Source organism: Parasteatoda tepidariorum, chromosome X2 (assembly GCF_043381705.1).
Source record: "Parasteatoda tepidariorum isolate YZ-2023 chromosome X2, CAS_Ptep_4.0, whole genome shotgun sequence".
Lineage (NCBI taxonomy): Eukaryota > Metazoa > Arthropoda > Arachnida > Araneae > Theridiidae > Parasteatoda > Parasteatoda tepidariorum.
Window position 1 is genome coordinate 47431648 of NC_092215.1, and position 21176 is coordinate 47452823.

Consider the following 21176-nt stretch of genomic DNA (forward strand, 5'->3'; position numbering starts at 1 on the left):
ACATTGGGTTATTTCCATTGAAGGAGAGGGCATTCTACCCACTAAAATTCCACCCTCAAAGATTGTGAAAGTGAAACTTATTTCCCGTTCGCTAATTTCTTCAGAATTTTTTTGGGGCCTGTTTAGTTATTTCTTATTCTTGTTATTATTAGTTATTTCGTTATTATTAGCTGTTTCGTTATTATGTATTAGTTTTTCCTCAAATTGTTAACGGTAATAAATTTTAAAATCTTTTTATTTTAAAATCTTTCTTTTAATAAATTTTTATTTTATTTTTCTTATTGCATTGTTTTACGGATTCCTGTAATCAGTTCAGCCTTAATTCAGCTACTGAACATATAAATATTTTTTTGCTGTTCTTCTGTTTTTTGGCGCGGTGCCAACTAGTAAGAACAACTTTATTTTATATAGTTTTGTTGTTTTCTTTCCTTTTTTTTGCTGAAAGAGAAAACTTTTTTTGTTGCTTTTTTTTTGCTGAGAAAGAAATTTTTTATTATAATTTAGAAATTAAAACTTTATTTTGTGAAATGCATAAAAAAATGTAATTTTTTATTATACAGATATTCTAAAAGGTAATTTAAAGGTCTCTCCTGAAAGGATGCTGATATACGCGGTTCAGCGCCATTGCGGCGCTTACTATAACTTTTTTTTTAAAAAAAATTCATTTTTATCGAGGTGCGGCGCTTCTGACGAAGCGGCGCTTTCGCCGAAAAATACGGTATCTTAATGTAAAGCTAACTTTTTTTCGCTGTGAAATCCTTGCAGAACATTTGTATATATTAATAAGTCCTGTTGCAGAACATTTGAAAATATTCTGCTTCCGGGCTACCATGTGGACAACAAAATGATTGCGGTTTTTTATTCGATTCATTATTTATTTTTATTTTGCCGCTTTTTATTTTTTCTTGTTAATTGTTGCTTGCTTGTTTTTTTTTTTATCGTTATTAGTTTTTAGCTTGTTTTTTGTTGTTATTCATTGTTATTTTCTTAGCATTAATTGTTAAAAAAAATTTTTTTGTAGTTCCCTGTTAGCTTTTTTTTTCTTCTTGCGAGGTAAACGTCTTTTGTTAAAAAAAAATGTTATCTAAAAGAAAAAACGAGAACTATGATCTCTCTCCAAAGAAGAAACGATTATTTCTTTTTTATAGGATTCTGATTATTTCTTCTTGATTATATTATATAGATTATTATTATGATTAGTAAAATTTCTCTTAAGATGGGCCAGTTTTAAATTCACCCCATCATAATCTACGATCGAAACTTGACTAAATTTATTGGTTTTTCTGAAATTAACAGTGGAATTGAATTATAGTAATATTTGGGGGCCATATTGGAATTTCCGAAAGAGATCCGAAGTTTTGCATTTCGTCAGTCCCGCGAGTGTCGGATTTAGGGTCCAATTCTTCCTTTTCTGTTCGCTCAAATTACAATTGCCAAGGCGCTAAATAGATTTCTAGCTTGCGATTTTTCCTTAAGCTGGGGGTGGATACAAGATGCATACCTTTTAAATTTTCTCCTTATACGATGTTTTTTTAAAATTATTATTTCGTTTATTTATTTTCTTACAGGCTGCTGCCGAAAGTTTGCTAAGAATTGGCGATGTTCTGCAGCTGATCGCGATACAGGCGAATATTTTGTCGACTTCGTTATTAATTTTTTTAAATAGTCTCTCTCTCAGAAAATTATTTCATCTTAAATAACTTTCCTTGACAATTTTTTTTGCTACTAAAAAATATTTTGTCGGACGCGCCTCATGTAGGAAAAAAAAACAACTTTTTTTCCGATAGCGCCGCGGCTCTTCCGCCGAAAAATACGGTACAAAGATCAAATTCAAAATGCCTGAAGAATTTTTTAATTCAAAACGAAAAAATAACGATAGAAAAAAGGCAATGTGGAGGAACTAAACCAGATGAGGAGGTTTCTGCTTAATAACAATATGTATAATAATAGTTGACAATTATTTTACTGAAATAATATCACTACTACTTGAAAAATGTTCATCAAAATTGCAAGTGTTGGCAGCTAAGCATATACTATTAATAAAATGATAAATTAATACGTTTATGCTACAAGATCGTGTCAGACAGTAAACAACATGATAAAGTTGCAATCATTTCAAATAACAGCTTTATATTAAAAGATGCACAAAAAAAAAAAAAACCTTCCAGTCAATTTAATTACGGTTTGGTTTCTAATTCACCTTTATTTTCCCTTTTTCTTTCTTTTTTGCAATCTCATGCCTGAAGATATCCTTTGTAACAGTAAATCTTGTCTCATTCTCACTGCAATTATCTAACACCAAATTAAATTGCTCAATTTTTAAAGAGTAACTATTATAAAATAATGTTCAAATGCATCCCTTGCTGTGTTAAAATTTAGTCACATTTTTGCCTAAAACTTAAGATTTTAACATCCATTTCTAGATAAGTGTGTATCTCAACTCTAAATTAAGTAATGTTAGTTTTAGCTTCTTGCAAAAAATACTTCGTTAAAAATATGTATTTTTCTCCAGGCAAATTTGTAAAATTTATTTACAAATCGCCCTCATAGCTCTAGAAAAATGATTTTAAGTTAATGCAAAACTAAAGCTTATTTTTTAAACTTAACTTTAAATATATGATTTCTATGTTAATCAGTCATGTGTAGTTGTCACTCTTTATTCTTATTTTTTTTTTTAAAGTTTATTGTATTTTTTAATAATAGTTGTTTCTAAACTCTCAGTTTTGACCCACTTAAGTTGATTTTTAGAATTATTGATTTAAATAATACTGATTTTCAGAAATTTACTGTATATTTTTTATGCTTAGAATCATTTATGTTTGTTGCTTAATTTTAGGTGCAATTAGATCATGAAAAATTAACAAAAGTTTATAAAGAGTTAACACACCGTAACAGACATTTGCAAAAACAAGTCTATACTTTAGTTGAAGAAAAATCAGATTTACAAGCTAGTATTCAAAACCAGCAAAGGGAATGTCAAGAATTGCAATCTAATCTGAATGTTGTTGTTAAGGAAAATATTGACCTTTCTACTGCTGAGGTAACATAATATTTTAAATTACTAAAACCTTATTTTATGAAAACCTTAAGCTTTTATGAAATACCTTATTTGGTATTTCATAAAATTTGTCAGTATTCAATATATTTATTTTTTTCAAATGCTTTTATAATTTAGTGTTACAGTACATCCCAAACATAATATTCACCGAAAAAGTATTAAACAATTTTAGGTTACAGGGTTGAGCATTTTGATTGTCCAGGGTTTCTGCTGACTTGTAAATTTACTCAACTAACATCGTAATTACTTCCGATTGAAATGAAATGCACCCCCGTAAAATCAAATTATTAACATGTGGTATGCACAGTTAGTATCCTATATCAGCAAAAACACTTACTCATTGAGTGAGGAATCAAATTATCTTGTTTTAACATTGTCTAAATTGCTTTGCAAAAATGCAGAAAAGATGATGAGAAAAAGAAATTGAGTTTTATTCATCTGAATTAGAATTGAATAATTTGTGAATATTAGAATCTGAATTTTACTTAATATCATCTACTTCATCTTTTTTATTATCGTAATTATGTTTTTGAAAGTCAATAATGTTTGTACTTATTGTTTCACTTTTAATGCAATGCGGTATTACAATCTTGTGGAAGGCACCAGTTACAATTTTTGGCATTACTTTATTCCATGCCTTCACAACCTATGCACACATTAGATAACTGCAATAGTTGATGATCATTAAATCTTCACACAAAGTACTTATTATAGCATTAAAGGAATCATTTATGGCAATATCCTAGGATTGAAGCTATTTTTATTAACCTCCCTGGAATGATGTTTAATTTTACTGAAAATGTCTTGCATTTTTATTTGGTATCCTTTTAGAGATCTGCATGCAATTTATTATTAATAGAGCATATGATTGAAGAAAGCGCTCTCTGAAAACTTAGTAATACTACTAGTAGGGTTAGTACTAGGTAGGTACTTAGTACTAGTGTTGGCACTAAAAATCAGTTCATATGGAGTTAAGTTTTCAATTACATCTTTTGTAGAAGATCAATTTCTTAAGTGTATAGCACAATTCTCAGCTTTGGCTCAAAAACTGAAGTGAAGTCTTAGTTATAAAATTAGTGATCTGGCTGTGCCAACTACAGTTTTAATTAGGCTTTTGGCAATTCCATTCTGTTATGGGCTTAAAACAGCTAATTTTCCCCTCTGCATACCTAGTTCTTGAAGGTAAATGGCAAATTCTTTTATTTCATAATAATGTAATCACTTGATATTGAGATCACTTTCATTTAAAGTTTTTAATGCCACTTCTGAAATAAGGAACAAGATGAAATACAAATTTCCTTTTTAAAAAGCAGTCACTCCCACCAAGTTCCATAATTCTAGCATCTTTTGTCTGTAAAAATCAGTAATCTTCTGTCTCTTGCTTTTGAGTAGAAATCAAATCATTCTTTATTTTTTAAGATGGATAGCTCTAGCTCTACATTTTTAGCATTCTGAAGAGCATAAATGTACTGCTAAAAGTAACCAAGTCAAATGTAGAATACTCTAGATTCAACTAAAATTAAACAGTTTTTGCTGCTGGATTTTTATTCCGGCAACTTGATCATTTTTTAGCCTGTGTGTGGTAGGCTATATATATTGACTTGAGCTTGTTTTCCTAAAAAGGTGACTGGCATTTAAAAAATTACGGCGCATGATCTGATATTTTGCTCAATTATTGACTTGGTCAATTTTGGTAGCATACACATTATAATAAAGGATTAAATATTATTAGAAATTACTGTTAACACCAATAATTATTTCTTGAAAAGTATTCAATTCCGAATTTTTTTGTCTATTGTTACTTATGGTCATGATAACATGTTATCACGACACTACATATTTGGCTAAGTCCAATGAAATCTTACGTTATAAGATATAGAGATATTGGTAGACGAGCTCGATTTTTAATTTTTTTTAAAATTAGTTTTCACTTTGTTAAAATATTTTACCATTAAAAAACTTTTTTTAAAAATCATTTGTTTTAAAAGTTTTTTTTAATAATGTAAAAAGCAAGATAACAAGAAAAAAAAGACTCATATTTACATTAGAATTAGAAAATGGTACTTTACAAACGTAATAAATTATTCACTTCAGACTTCTAGGGAGAAAGACAGATTTTGAAACAATTGTAAAATTCCCAAAATATAACATTTAGTTTGTGATAAATAAGAGACCCAAAATTTCAAAATAGTTTGTTGAAGCATCGTTTTTTTTTTTTAAAAAAAGTGGAAGAAAAACTCCCAGACTTCCTTGCATTTTTTTTTCAGAATAGCAAGCAAAGGGAACATTTTTTCCCTAAAAAATGTGTTTAATAATCTGTCAATCAATAAACTGCTACTTTTATAACATGTATTACTAGCAGAGTTCTTTTAAATAAGAAGAATGAGGAATACTCAATATTCAAATGAATGCAGGGATCAACAGAGAAAAGAACACAGATAATGTCATAATTGTGCTTTTTTTTACGTTTAGCTTTATTCATACGTAGCACAACGTCAACCTTTTTCAATGTTAAACCTCTCTTCATGAGTACTTTCAATATTCATTGATAATTTCTTCTATAAGTTGTTATTGACCACCTAGAAAACCCTAATTCCTCTCTAGTACCTACTTTGAGGATTTATTAGCTAAATGATTTCATCCTAGTGATTTCCATTTTTAGGATATACATTTGCATTTCAGATGTATGATGTAGTAAAAATTAATATCAAGGAACTTATTTTGAGATATGCTATGACTTGTTAAGTTGTGCTTATCAGACCTCTCATATTAATAAATAAAATTATAAAATTAAATTATTGTTATAATAAAATTATTAATTACTCATAAATAAAATTATTGTTGTTTCCACAGGACAGAAATAAACTTGACTTCCAAGGCAAACTTCTCATTGATCTTGACGATCCAAACAGGCCTCGTTTTACCTTGGATGAACTTAGACATATTTTATTTGAAAGAAATGATCTCAAAGCAAAAGTTAGTGATTTAGAAGATGAACTTAGTCTGCACAAACAAAAAAATTTTCCTAGGTATGCCAACAATTATTTTTTTAAAATTTATATGATATAAATTTGATTTGCTGGAATTTTATAAAAAAATTATTCAATAAGAACCTTTTACTGCACCAGATTGGACTTAACCTTAAATGTTTGGTTTTAGTTTTCTTACTGTCTTTTGTTTCTCGCAAGCTTTTGACGATGAAAAATTATTTAACAATGCAATAAAGAAATATGTGAAAGAATGGCTTCACCCAAATAAATTGGAAATACCTCTTAAAACTTCTTTGATCTCCTTTGATTTTTTTTTTAAATGTAATGCTACAAATTTATGTGGTTTTTATTTTGGATTTTGATTTAAACGCTGTATACAGTAGAACTCCAGTTACCTGACTCCCATGGGACCTGAAAAATCAAAATTGTTGGATAATCAAGATACCATTTTAACAGTGATCTTGTGAGTATATAAACATTAAAGTATGAGAAAACTACTCAAAACAATTAGCAACTAAAAGAAAGTATAATAAAACTTTTACTTGTTCTTTACTTATCTATTTTAAGTAATGATAAATTATCATGTAAAGGAACAGTTATTTGATAATTTTATGTTTAATAGAAATGTTCCAGTCAGAGGCTGAACTATATCACTAGACAATCACTCACAAACTGGAACATGGTGGTTAATAATGGCAATCTGTTGTTTACACTTTTATTTTGAAATGAAATGTATTTCAATTGACTACTAGTAACTGATTGATCATTGATAAATTTTCAGTTGGCAAGTAAGTGCTAGGACTTTATTAACTTTCCCTCTTAATAATGAATACACTATGAAATACTGCCAAATTTATATTAATACTGCCAAAACATTATGCAGATGGCTTTACAATCATATCTTTCTGTATGATATTTATCTCATCTTTGTTAGTCATCTACACAGATTTCAAGAAATCTATTGTCTTGATACATAAAATAGTCATTCTATAATTCATCAATTTAGAAAAACTAAATAGAAAAAGTTTGTCTTACAAAAAAATTTATTTCACACAAAAACGTAACTAGACTTTTTAGTCCTTGGGGTATTTAAATATTCTTTCTTTCTAAGGTGTTCCTAAGAAAATTAATCTTTTAGGACCCTAGCTTTTTGTCTGTATTATGGAAATAAATAAAAAAAATTTTCTAGAATTTTATTTTTAAAATGAAAATTTTAATACTTTCATCTTTTTTTCTTATCAAATTATAATTCTATAATTTAATTTTTATTCACACATTGTTGAGATTTTCCTGGAAGAAATTTGTTACTTCCAGGACATTGGAAGAAACTAAATATTAATGATAAAATTGTGTTTTTTTTTTGTAAAATATTATAAGAAAGTATAAATAAATTAAGTTTAATTCTAGGATAAGAAAGTTCTTTTATATTTTTTTAAAAAATAAAATTATTTTCATAATTATTTTCCTATTATTTAATGCATTTTTATACAGAATTTTAAAATTTATGGCACTCATTATAATAATTTATTCTTTATTTTGATTTAAATAAGTAATTTTCTTAAATAAATATAATTTAAATAATGTGTATTTATAATAATTTTAGTTTACTGAGTATTCTTTATTTAAATAAAATTGTTAAAAAATAAAAAAATATATTATTTTGTAAAAATTTGATTAAAAATGTTAAATAAATAATTAGTTTTGTTGAGATTTTTTTTCTACTTATGAAATTTTAATTAAATTTTTTTTATTTATATATTTTTTAATTATTTCAGAAAGTGCGAAATTTCTTAAAAAAACTTGCATCATTTAACATTAAAACAACAAACTCTAATTTTTTCCCTGTGAAGCAGAGTACTTTCAATCTATCTTTGATATAAAAATGCATACTAAAAATAAAAAATTTTTACAAACTTCTACTTTGCTATGGCTTGCTACACCATTGTATGTTTACAAGTTTTGTGTTCCAAAAATAAATAATCTTTCTTTACAAATGCATATTAAAATGTTGATTTTTTAAAATTTTTTTTGTAATTTTGAATTTAGAATATTACAGAAAACTTCAAAGCTTTGCCAAAAATTTTATAAAATTCTCTCTTAAAATTTTATATAATTTTTCATTAATTTATAATGAAGAATTCTTAGGTTTATTTCATAAATCATAATAACTAATTTTAGGATTCATTTTATGAATAGGTATGTAAAAACAAATTCTTCATTAGAAATATCTGTTTAGAAACACTTTAAGCATATTAACAAAGAGTTGTTTTAAATATTCATACGTTAACTGTATTTAATCAAGATAATTAGAATGCTATTTGCAATAAAAATGCAATTTGTAGTTGTGATTATGATTATTATGTGATGTTTTAATTAAATTTTAGTTATAAATTTGGATTATGTTACTATAACAGTTTTTAATGCAGTTACAAAATTCAGTTCTACTAAACTTGAAAAACAATACTAAAAACACTTTTAATTTTAGCTTTTTAAAAATCATGCATTAAATAGTATGGAAATGGACACTATTATTTGAACTAGATTGCTATTATAAACTATTAAAAGAAGAATATTTTGCTATTAGATATTTTTTTTTAACAAGTTTCTTCTTTGACTCCCATTTGGTTTGAAAGATACATTTCTTTTAGGGCAGTGGCAGTTTTTTCTTCATTGTGAAAGAAACTTGCCATCTCGGTCTAAAAATGAGAAACATAGTGTTTAAGGGCACTACTTAAATAATTATCTAAAAATGTTGAAGTAAATTTTATTTTAGAATTTTGTAATTTATAATATATTTTTTGCCCCTAAAAAGTTTTGCTTCTTTTACCTCCTTATCTATTTCATCAATATGATAAAATAAAACAACAAGGTTTACAAGTTTTATTACAAAAAATAAATTAAGTTTTTATTAAAAAAAGTTCTTTCCCCACCAGCATAGCAAATTTATTTTCGCCACAATATCGTAATATCCAGAACACTGTAATGCAGTTCTTTCCAAACTTTTTGTACCTGCGCCCCCCTCTTTGGAAAAAAAAATTTTGTGCCCCCCTAAATTTTTCTAACAATCCAATCTCATAAACACTTATCTGATATTGTAATTTATTTAATGGGCTACAAAATAATATACAATATTATGTATAAAAATACATAAAAAATAATTATCTATTTTAAGAAATAATAATATAATGTAATAAAAACAAATCTTACAAAAGTACAAAAAATAGAATTCAACATTAATACAACATTATAAAAATTTAATGTGAAGGGTGAGCTTGTTTTTCAGCACAAATTTTGTCAAACCGTGGTATCATTGAAGATATCGCGGTTCTCAGTTCCTTTTCAATCTTTAAGCAAGATCGATACTTTGTCTTTAAGACAGCTACTGCAGAAAACCCAGTTTCACATAAGTAAGATGTTACAAAGGGCAATAAAATTTCTAAAGCTTTATTTGTTAAAGTAGGAAACTCGTCCTTTACTCGTAACCAAAACGTGACAATATTATTTTCGTGTTGAAACATCTGCTTTAATGTGCTGTCACTAGATAAGTCAATTATCATTTCCTGCTCTGCTGTCGTAAGGCCAAAATCATCATATTTTTCAATCACAAACGGGTTTCTAATCCATTCATATTTGGACATGTCAAGATCTTTAAAGTAAAACGAGAATTGCTCCCTTAAACTGGTCAAGTGTTTATTAATAAGAACTTTACTTTCTTCTATTTCATCTGCAAGACAGGTAATTTTAAAAGTGGGAAACATGTCAAAGTTATTATTTTTCAAACTTATTATCCACAGTTCCAATTTTCTCATAAATGCAGTAACCTTGTCTTTCTGGACAAAAGCATGAATTTGAGGCCCTTGCATTGATTTATTTAAAGTACTGAGTCTTTGAAAAATATCCACTAAATACGCAAGTTTTACAAGGAATTTCGTGTCATAAAACAAGTTTGCTTCATCTCTATTATTATCAGTAAGGAATATGGCGATCTCTTCTTTTAGCTCAAACACCCTTTGAAGTACTTTGGAACGAGAAAGCCAACGTGCCTCACAATAATATAGAAGTGATGTATATTCTGAACCCATGTCATTACACAATTTTGCGAAAAGCCTTCCTCTTAATGGGCTATTTTTGATAAAATTTACAACTCTTATAATAACTTGAAATACTGTTAGTAAATCTTCACCCATATCTCTTGAAACAAGTGATTGTCTATGAATCATGCAATGCGTCCAACTTGCCCGAGGAGCCACCTTTCGAACTAGTGCCTGTAGACCAGCGTTTTTTCCTGCCATAGATGGAGCTCCATCTGTGCATAGTCCAACACAGTTCTCCCACAGAATGTTATATTCATTGAAAAATTTATCAATCATATTAAAAACTTCACTTGCTGTAGTATTGCCTTCAATAGGTTTACAGAATAACATGTCTTCTCTAACATCAGTTTCCACAACATATCTTACATATGTAATCAAGTGTGCATCCTTAAGAACATCTGTAGCCTCATCTACTTGCAACGCGAAAGAAGATAGTTTTACTTTTTCTATTAATTGATCGCAAAGATCTTCAGATATATCGGATATTCGTCTTCCCACCGTATTATCTGCAAGTGGAATGATTTTAAGTTGATCAGCATATGATTCACCTAGCATCGTAGCTACCATGTCAATAGCTGCAGGTAGCACTAAAGTTTCTCCTATTACATGGGGTTTTTTGCATTTAGCAATTCTATAAGAAACCTTATAAGACGCAAGCAATGCTTTTTGTGTAACAGACATGGTCTTTGAAAACATTTCTTTTTGTTTATTTAAATTCTCCAATTTTCTTTGGAAAAATTCTATTGTCTTGCCAACGTGATCTGCATGTACGTTTTCGAGATGCCGTTTTAATTTATTTGGTTTCATGCTGTCTGAGGCCAAAGTATTCAGACACAGCAAACACATTGGTCGTTCTTGGCCATTAATGACTTTACATGTAAATCCAAATGATAAGTACATTGGATCATATTTTCTACATTTAGGTTTACTATTTTGCGAAGATGTTCCGCTATTTTCGTTACCTCTTCTTTTGCCGTCTGCTTCTGCTTCATTCAATTTTCTTTTCAACCCAGTTACGTATTTATCCATCTAAAAGGGTTATTATTTTAAATCAAATAAAAATACTTTATAACAGTTTTGAAATTTACCTCAATATTAATTTAGAAGTGTACCAAAGCGAGTTTGTAGACAATCTGCGTGGAAACGGTCGAGTTTAACCAACGTTTCTTAACGAAATGCCGCGTGTCTGCTCTCGTCTGGGCGCACGCATCCAGGTGTAGTCGCGTCGTCCGAGTTTGAAAAACCCCGTAGTCGCGCGCAATTGATGATAGTTCCACACCAGATGTAATGAGCTCTAACGTCGTCGAATTAACGACGACCTTGGCTCATAAGCCTTGTCGGGGCCTGCTGCCTGCTTCTGTTTACTGAAGTTTGGCGGGAGTAGCCCTGAGAATACCCGGGATGATCCGAGTGCTTGTCTAGTGTTTCCTCGCGCTCGGCTCCAAACGGGAAAGCAAGTTGTTTTCGTTCCAGCAAGAGTATGGATGGATTTTTTAGCATTTATACCCGAGAAATTCGCGGCGAGGATTGTGGATTACGTATAACCGTTTTTCTGATTAATTTTTTTGACACCTATTCGACTTTTTTGGTTTGTATTCGAAAATGATATTTTGGAATCAGCTGCGTGCCCCCCTGCAACAGTCTCGCGCCCCCCTAGGGGGGCGCGCCCCACACTTTGGAACACACTGCTGTAATGTGTTCAATATAAGACAATTTAAATCTTACAGCAATGGGTCTACTGGGAAGCTTTCAAATAATATTTTCTTTTCTTTTTTTCATTATTTGTTTTTTTTTTTTTTTTTTTTTTTTTTTTTTTTTTTTTTTTTTTTGTACGATTTATAATTTTTTTTTCATCACAATCCTTCTCATATTCAGTGCTTTGACTTGTAACAATGTCATATTAGGTTTTTCCTTAATCTTATTTTATATTTTTAGTCTTTCTAAAAAATCAGGCTCATTAGTTGTTACAAATTGATGTTTCAGTGAGAAAAAATAAAAAGGTTTTCAAATTTTAATTAGCCATTATTTAGTACAATTGAAATTATCAAGAACCAGTTTATTTGTCTACAAGTTCTAAAATAATATATATATATATATGCAGTCAACCCTCCTATAACGCGGTGAGTGCGTACCACGTTGTATGGAAACCGCGCTATAAGAAACACAGAATTAGTACAAATCACATCATTCGTACCACGTTATATGGAGACCAATAAGGACAAGATAAATTATAAATTATTTTTATTAAATTGAAGAGTTTATATAAAGAAATGATACCAAAATTAAACTAAAAAACTGTTTTCCAACAAAAACAAGAAAGACTTTTGTAAAATTTAATCTTTCAACACTCATCCTCGCTGTCAGATAATATGAGTCGCCTAACTCGTCTTCTTTTAATAGGCAAAATGTCTTCCTTACTTGGCTCATCTTCACATTGGTTTTCGATTGTAGCTTTTTTTTCTAACTCCACTGAAACCTCTCTATAGGGAGCTAAGCAATTTCTTAACTCTCTTTTAAACTTTGCGCTACGCACCGTTGAATGATCAGTTTCAATGAAATGGAGTTCTAATTCTTTAGCCAAATTTAGCCCTTTTTTCACATCTTGTAAATCGACATTTGCCACCCATTCGTTTTTCTTATTTTCGTTTATCAATGGATTTGAGGTGGGTGCATCAATTAAATCCATCAGTTCATCCTCATCTAAAGTTTCTTCCCCGATTACGAGTTCTCTTACATCTTGATGGTTTGTTGTAAATTCTTCATCGCCTAAACGAGAAGCAATGTTTACTATTTCTGTAACTGGGAGGGAAATTGTAGAATCATCTTGTATTGCTTGAACCATTTCAGGTAAAAGGGGTTTCCAACACGCATTAAGCGTTGATGGTTTAATTTCCGCGCAAGCCGATGACACGGTTCTAATACAATCTAAAATAGAAAATTCCATCCAAACTTGAGTAAGGGTTTTATTTTCACTACTTTCTAATCTGTCGAAAATGGTTTGGAAAACTTGGCGTGTGTAATACATTTTTAAAGTTTGAATGACTCCTTGGTCCAAAGGTTGTATTAATGACGTGCAGTTAGGAGGAAGGAAGACAATTTTTACATTTGGGTGATCCAGTTGTATGTTGTGCCAACCAGCGTTATCAAGAACCAATAAAACTTTGAAATACAAATTTTTTTGCATCGTGTGGGTTTCCACTGCTGGGATAAAACAATTATAAAACCAATCCTTAAATAAATCTTGGGTCATCCAAGCTTTCTTATTAGATCGCCAGAATACAGGCAATTCGGTCTTATTAATGTTTTTCATAACACGGGGAGTTGAAGAACGATCTATTATCATAGGTTTTATCGTCAGGCTCCCTGATAGATTGCTGCACATATGAAGGGTGACACGTTCTTTTGAAGGTTTAAACCCCTGAGCACGCCTTTGATTTTTCAAAATGAAGGTTCTAGATGGTAGTTTTTTCCAATATAATGCCGTCTCATCGGCGTTAAAACTCTGATGAGGTGAATAGCCTCCTTCATTGATAATTCTAGCTAATTCCAGCTTATAATTCTCGGCAGCCTCAGCATCTGCTGAGGCCTGTTCTCCTTGAAACTTAATATTGTGTAATGAGTACCTTTTTTTTTAGTTTTTCAAACCACCCTTTACTCGCGACAAACGAATGATTTTCTAGCTCTGCAGAAGAATGCCCAATATTCCTTAAATGTTCATAGATTTTAAGTGCTTTCTGCTTGATAAGATTTCCACTGATAGGAATCTTTTTGGCTATACAGTCTTCCAACCAGATCATTAACGCCCGTTCCATTTTAACCAGATTAGAATTTCGTGTGCGAGTAACACGTTTCGCACCTAACGGACAGCCATCTGCCGCAGTTTTCCTTATATTGTCTAAATTTTTCTTTATGGTTCGAATTGTAGATTCATTCAACTTGGTAGATTTTGCAACCGACGATAGTTTTCCCCCGCCTTCTAAACGATTTAGAATTTCGATTTTATCTTCAAGAGATATAAACTTTCTTCTTAACCCTTTCCTTGTTTCTTTCGTGTTTGACATGATGCAAATCTAGGGTTAATAATTACTTTATTTTTATTATATCGGAACAAATGAAGAATATTACTTACAGTATTGTGTAATGTTGTCCAATTATAAACCACAAATTAAACAGCAAAAATCTGAAAGAACGGACGGTGCAGAAAATTTTTTAGAAAGACTTGGTCACCAACAAAACGTGTGCACTGTGAAAGAGCTCTGAAAAGACTAAAACCAATGTCGCTATGAGATAAGCCGGAGATAATCTTTATGTAAACATATCTAGTTACTATGTCGCGATCCCACTGCCTGAACCTACATGAAACTGGAACCATCTGTTCCCTTATAATTCAAATAGGCCCTAACGAACTAAACAGCTTAGGCTAAACATTCTTAGACTACGCGGAAGGAACTTATGGGATGCTGTTGACGGAAACTTTGTCTGAGAGTACCGCGTTATAGGAGGGTTGACTGTATATGTATATATATATATATATATATATATATATGACTGTGTCTGCTGTGATTTTTGGAGTAAACGTTATCTCTTAAGAAAATAAATCCGGTGTAATTTTGGTAAGACATTCAATCTAGCTTGATGGAATTTCCTTTAAATGTCAACTTTCATTTAGATATTTAGTAAGCAGATTGAGCCAAATNATATATTTATATATATATATGTATTGTTAAGTTCTAACTTTAAGCATCATCCTCAAATGAACTGGTATTAGAAGATTTTGTTCTCTGTTTTGGTCAGTTAAATGGTAAGAAATAAAAAAGTTTTATTTCTTTCTCTCTTAAGCATTATTTTGCAACCCCTTTTGTAAATTTTTTCTTTTCCTTTTCTGCAAGGATTCTAAAAATACATACTAAGGGAAGTCATTTCTGATCACCCTGTATATTAAAAATCATCTAGTTTAACAAAGAGTTTCTTCTTTATAATGTACATATGTGTTGAAAAATCGATATTCTTTTTTGCTTTGATATAAATGAATCCAAATCAATTTTTTTAATGAATATATTTTAGCTCCCTTAGTTTGACATCATTATCTATTGATCAAGAAGAGCTTCCTGTTCAAGGCCCTATCAATAAAGAGCCTGATGAAAAATTATATCCTGAAAAAAAGAAATTAGGAATTCGAAGATTGTAAGTATCTTATTTATTGCCTGCACATTAAGTTTTTCTGTTTGCTTTTCTTGCTCTAAGTTTCATTTTGCTTAGCTTTAGAAAAAAAAAATTCTTTTATGAGTTAAATGCATGCTCATTATCTTATTGATAATAACTAACAAATATATCTCTTAAACTGTCACTCACCAAATGTGTTTATCTTCTGTATAAAGTTAAATATGATTTAGATATTACCCAAAATAAATCCATCTTTATATTTATGCAAGCTTGGAAAACGTCAATTTTTGAATTTTAATTGATGTCTATGTTGCCAGCCTTCATTAACCAATGGTTAAAAATTGCTTGAACCACTCTTCAAGTTTAGAGAATTCAAATTCCTTTCCAATTGAAAGGATTAATTTTTAGTCAAATCATTAATGCCAGAAGCATTTTTGTAAGCTCTTGGCAGTGCACATTGGGCAATTATAATTATCAGTTTAATTAGAGGGGTTGCTGCTTTAGAAATGGCAGACATCTAACTTTTTTCTGTGCAGAGGAATTAGAAAGCCCAAGGCAAATTCTTTGATTAAGAGGTTATGCTAGATGCCCTTGCAAAATGCAAAAAATAGATTCGTCATTGAACGGGAAAAAAAGATCATTCTATTAAAAAAAAATCATATGGAAAATATATCAAAAGTCAATGTTTTAAATTTATATTTATGTAAGGAAAATTTAGATTATTCTAAGGTAAAAGCTTTATTAAATCTAGAAAAAAAATAATATTGTTAATTTTTCTTTCTTAAATGCAAGGAATATTGAAATTGTTATTATTTAAAATCTCATTATTAAATTCATTTAATTTAAAAATCCTGGTTTTATTCTTCATGATATAATTTGCTTAGACCAAATATCTACCTGTTAAAAAACTTAATATCATAATAAAATAGCAATAAATTTAAAGTTTTATTGTTCTTTGATGTTGATTGGATACCCCTTCGCCCCCTCTTTTCACACCGCTGCTGGTTTGTAAACTTAAAATCAGTCATTTGTCATCATCAAATTTTTAGGAACAGAATCATTTATGTATAATGATACTGAAATTAGTTTTCGTTGTCAGTCTCGCCAAAACAACTCTATCACTTATCAGAATTAATAAAAAATTTGATTGAAACGTTAAATTAGTGAATTACTGGTCTAAACAAGTTTGACTAATATTGTGGTACGTATAAGAGTGATTCAAATATAAATAGTAGTATATTTTATATATTTAGTTTATTGTTTACCCAAACTAAACTAGTTCTTCAGTTTTTCGGAATAACTTTTTTGCTCTTAGCTCTTTACACTTTCAGGCAACAATTTGGAAGCTTAACTAGAAAGAAAGAAAAAATTAATGGTCTGTCAATAACAAGTTTTGAACACGCTTCTTGAGATCTTTGCTATATTAGGATCATTTCCTAAGTGATTCTTTGTCGGGTGTAAACAAAGAAATTATTAGTCTTAAGAGGAAAAATCTAGGCTGCATGTCGGGTGGTCAAATGGCTCCTTATATATTTATCCAATTTGTCTCCTATTAAAATGACAGTGTGAGACCTAGTATTATCGTGGAGAAGGGTGACATATGTGATGGCTATACGTCATCTATTATTTTGGCAAGTTTTTATTCTCTAACCAGACCACCCACATTCATTCATAAGACTAATTGCTAGTTTTATTGATTTACTGTTAGAATTTTTAGTTCTCTTAGGTAGTTTCATAAGGAAAAAAAATTAAAATTTTTAGAGGCAAGAGTTGGAAAAATATGAATTACGGGGCTCTTCACTTTTTTAATATTTAACAAATATAGTGTTAAATCTTATGTCATTCAGATTTGTCGTTTTGAAAAAATATAATTCATCTCTATCATTTGATTTAAAAACAATTCAAATAATGAAACAATAATCTCAGATTTGTTATATGTGTTACCGGCAAAGTATGAAATCTGGCATTGTATAGAAAGACTAGGCATTGTATAGAATGCCTAAAATTAGCCGGCAAAGTATGAAATGATTTATATTTCACACATTTCCTAGGCATTCTATTGATTACTAAATGAGAAATTGGCAAAGTATAAAATGCATCTCCGATTCGTTTCAAATATCACTTGGCAAGGCTCGTGACTTTTGACTAATAACAAAAATTATTTTTTTGCTGTGCTACATGGAAATGGAAGAATTTAATGAAATTTACATGGAAAAATGTAATGAAACGTAATTCAAAATTTCATTCAAGCCTGCCATGTTGCAACAAGTAGGTTAAATTCATATTTTTTATATGAAACTTTTGTTTCCCTTAATAAGAAAGGCTTAAATTTTGTTTTGCGTAACTTTTTAATTTTCTTTCCACATTTTGAATAAATGTTTTACAATGGCACTCTCAGTATTTTTTCAGAATAATATTTTTATTTTTGAGAAATGCATGTTGCTGTGAATGACCGAAATCCGTAGTTTTACATTTATTCGATATTTTAATACTTACTGACGATAGATTAGAAGAAGCATCAGTGTAGGGTATACCGGGCAGTGGCACTTGATCTTAAAAAAACATCAGTGTAGGGTATTACGGGCAAATGTATACCAGGCAGTGGCACTTGACCTTACAATAAACGTCAGTGTAAGGTATACCGGGCAATGGCACTTAACAAGAACTAGTATGACGGGACCTTTGGTGAATGTCCGAAATATATACTAGGTCTAGTTAAGCGCCATTGCACGGTATACATTTGTCCGGTATACCCTACACTGTTTTTTTAAGGTCAAGTGCCATTGCCCGGTATACATTTGCCCGATACTCCAAACTCTGATGTTTCTTCTAATCTATCGTCAGTAAGTATTAAAATATCAAATAAATGCAATTATATCCTATAATAAATTAAATATCAAATCGGATGTAATTAATATTTTCGGACATTCACCAAAGCGACTATGTGATTGTCAACATTCACCGGTGAAAGCCAACAACCACCAATTTCGCTTCTTCACAGTAACATGCACATCATTTACATAATAACCTCATCAGGACGTTTATTCCATACTTTGCCTAAATAGCATCCGGCATTGTATAGAATACCTAGGCATTCTATACAATGCGTAGGCAAAGTATGTAATACTTCTCACATTTCATGCTTTGCCTAAAAACGTCAGGCATTCTATACAATGCCTAGTCATTCTATACAATGCCGGCGTTTCATACTTTGCCGGTAACATATGCAATAAATATGGGAACATACAGAACTTCTAACAGAAATGTTTAGTTGCAATATCCTCTACCTTTTCATTTCAAAAATAGTGGAATTATTTTTTTTAATTATTTGATAAAAAAGTATTGAAGCAAAAAACAATTTTTAATAAAATTTTAGTAGTAGCCTTTCACTAATTTACATTTGTAATATGAGTTTATTTAGTATTTTTTAGCTTGCTTAAATCTCTACATATCTTTATCAATTCTGTATAATCAATAACATTATTTTTATACATGGTTTTGTTGAGTATGTATTAAAATAAATAAATCCTTTTTAAATCTAAAGCATACGCCCAATAAATTTTCTTAATTAAACTGTAACTTACTTTAATTTTAAATTATGCATAAAATGTCTTTATGGTGGCGAATAAAAACAAGAATTGAACTCTTTGCCGGAATAAAGTTATTCTATTATGATTATGTAAGAAAATATTTTAGCGATTTGTCAATTTTATGTATATATAAAGAATTTTCAACTTTAAGAAGACAATTTTTTTAGTTAGCATAGCTTAAATATTTTTTACCGTGAAAAAGCGTTTTAAAATATTTTATGAATGCTTGTTTTTTGTTGAAAAATTTGGTAACATATCCTGTAATACTAATTGTTTTTTTACTTTACTTATTAATTCAAATTTAATTTTAGTTAACATTATTAAAATGTCATTTGAAATAAAAAGTTTTATTTCTAAATAGGTTATTTTAACTATTTAAATATGCTGTAAACACATTTTTGTCACTGCTAAAAATTTATCTCAGCAGTATTAAATAAATAAAAAAAATTCTAAATATATTCAATAATGTTTCACTATTCAAATTTGTAGAAATTGTTTATTTCAAAACTAAAATAAGATTTATAATACTGCACCAAACATAGCATATTATCCTCAAACAGAAAAATACTGTCAGATATGTATTTAGCAAGAAACACCAGAAACAGAAAGATGCTCATTAAATTCAGTTGCTTGTTAAACAAGTACAAAATTATTTACTTGTTAAACAAGTACAAAACATTTAAAGAAGAGAAAAAGAAACAACTGACTTGCTTCCAAATAGTCTTTATTGAGAAATCAGAAATACATTTAATTTTTCAAAATTCTGTTTAATTTGATATTCATCATTAAACACTTAATGAGCAAGATTGGTACTAAGATTAAATTAAGTGAGTTTCTTTTTTTTTTTAAAAAAAAAAAAAAAAAAAAAAACAAGCCTGAATAATCTTTTTTAAAGTTTCATTTTGTTATTATTACTATAAATAGATTTAATTTGAATAGAACTAAATAAAAAAATATTCTCATAAAAATTTTGTACTTTTAAACTACTTGGGAATATGCATTTCTTTAAATAAACATAAATATATACTTTTTAAATGCTAATATGTCATAGCTTTCCTGCAAAAATATCCATAAAAATAAATTGTGAGCAAATGTTCTAAAAATGCTTTATCTTGCGTGTATACTCAAACTATATGATGGTTTTAATACACTTTTTTCCTTTTAACCCTTTTTTTTCTTTTCTCCTTTCAACCCTTCTTCACACTATGGAATGAGTGAATGGGAAATCACATTACAGTTTTTGTTTTTAATCAAGGTTTTTCGCTACATGGTTGCTTTTTCGTAAAATTTACAACACATGCGTGTTCATAGAGTGCAAATTTGAAGAATATTTTGTAATGTATAAATAATAATAAGAATATCCTTTTATACCGAGAGATGACGTTTGGTGATGTGTAATTACGTGGGTATGATATGTAAAGACAACAGAGATCATAAAGGATCTGATTGCTGGCAGTCAACCATTCGGCCATTTCCCTAATTTGTTTCATGTGTTATTTGTAATAAAATATGCTAAATGGATAACACAACTAATTGACATGAACCCGCATTCCCTATAAAATAAACAAAACATCACAGTTAGGAGCGGGAAATGACAAATCCAGCATTTCCAAATACAAATTAAAGTGGGAGTTTCCTGACAATAAATCTTCTGATTAGATTAGGGAGTTTCCTGAAGACTGCACAGGTAGAAGCAGAATTTTCTTTATAAATTCAAGTGGAGAATTTAGTTGATAAATTAATAAGGCAAAATGAAGCCCTTATAAAGGCTGTAAATAAAAAAACCCAAACAAAAAATGCTGAAAAAATTTATGTATGTTTTGAAAAATTTGATGCAACTGCTGAAAGCTTCGATTTGTTTCTAGAACAATTTTAAACATATCGTGACGCTCAAAACGTCAGAGAGGGTAGACGTACGAAAGTACTGATAGCAAATTTCAAGTTAAACTATATAAATTGTTAAAAAATTTTATTTCACCAGAAAACTCAACAGATAAAAGTTTTGACGTGCTGAAAACGAAATTAAAAAATCATCTTAATCCTAGAGCCTTAATAATTTCATGCCGTCATTTGTTTCTTAATCGTAAACAAATCAAGGAGGAAACAATAAATAATAATATCGCAGAATTACTCACTTTAGCTATTCAATGTGAATATTCAGAAAATATGCTTAACACTATGCTCAGAGATGTTTTTGTGTCAGGATTAAGGGATCTGTCAATTCTTGATCGATTATTTAGAGATGACATTGATTTAGAAAAACCCTAAAAAAAGCTTTGAC

General features: G+C 29.5%; 1 protein-coding gene across 2 annotated transcripts in view; it reads left to right on the plus strand.

Annotated features, from left to right (window-relative positions):
- The window catches only part of LOC107457563 (RILP-like protein homolog), a 37685-nt gene that overhangs the window by 14047 nt on the left and 2462 nt on the right, over window positions 1-21176 (plus strand). For both annotated transcript variants that reach the window (XM_016075743.4, XM_016075744.4), the window contains exons 4-6: window positions 2837-3040; window positions 5912-6087; window positions 15207-15326. In XM_016075743.4, coding sequence (XP_015931229.1) covers window positions 2837-3040; window positions 5912-6087; window positions 15207-15326 — 500 coding nt within the window. The remainder of the gene's footprint in view (window positions 1-2836; window positions 3041-5911; window positions 6088-15206; window positions 15327-21176) is intronic.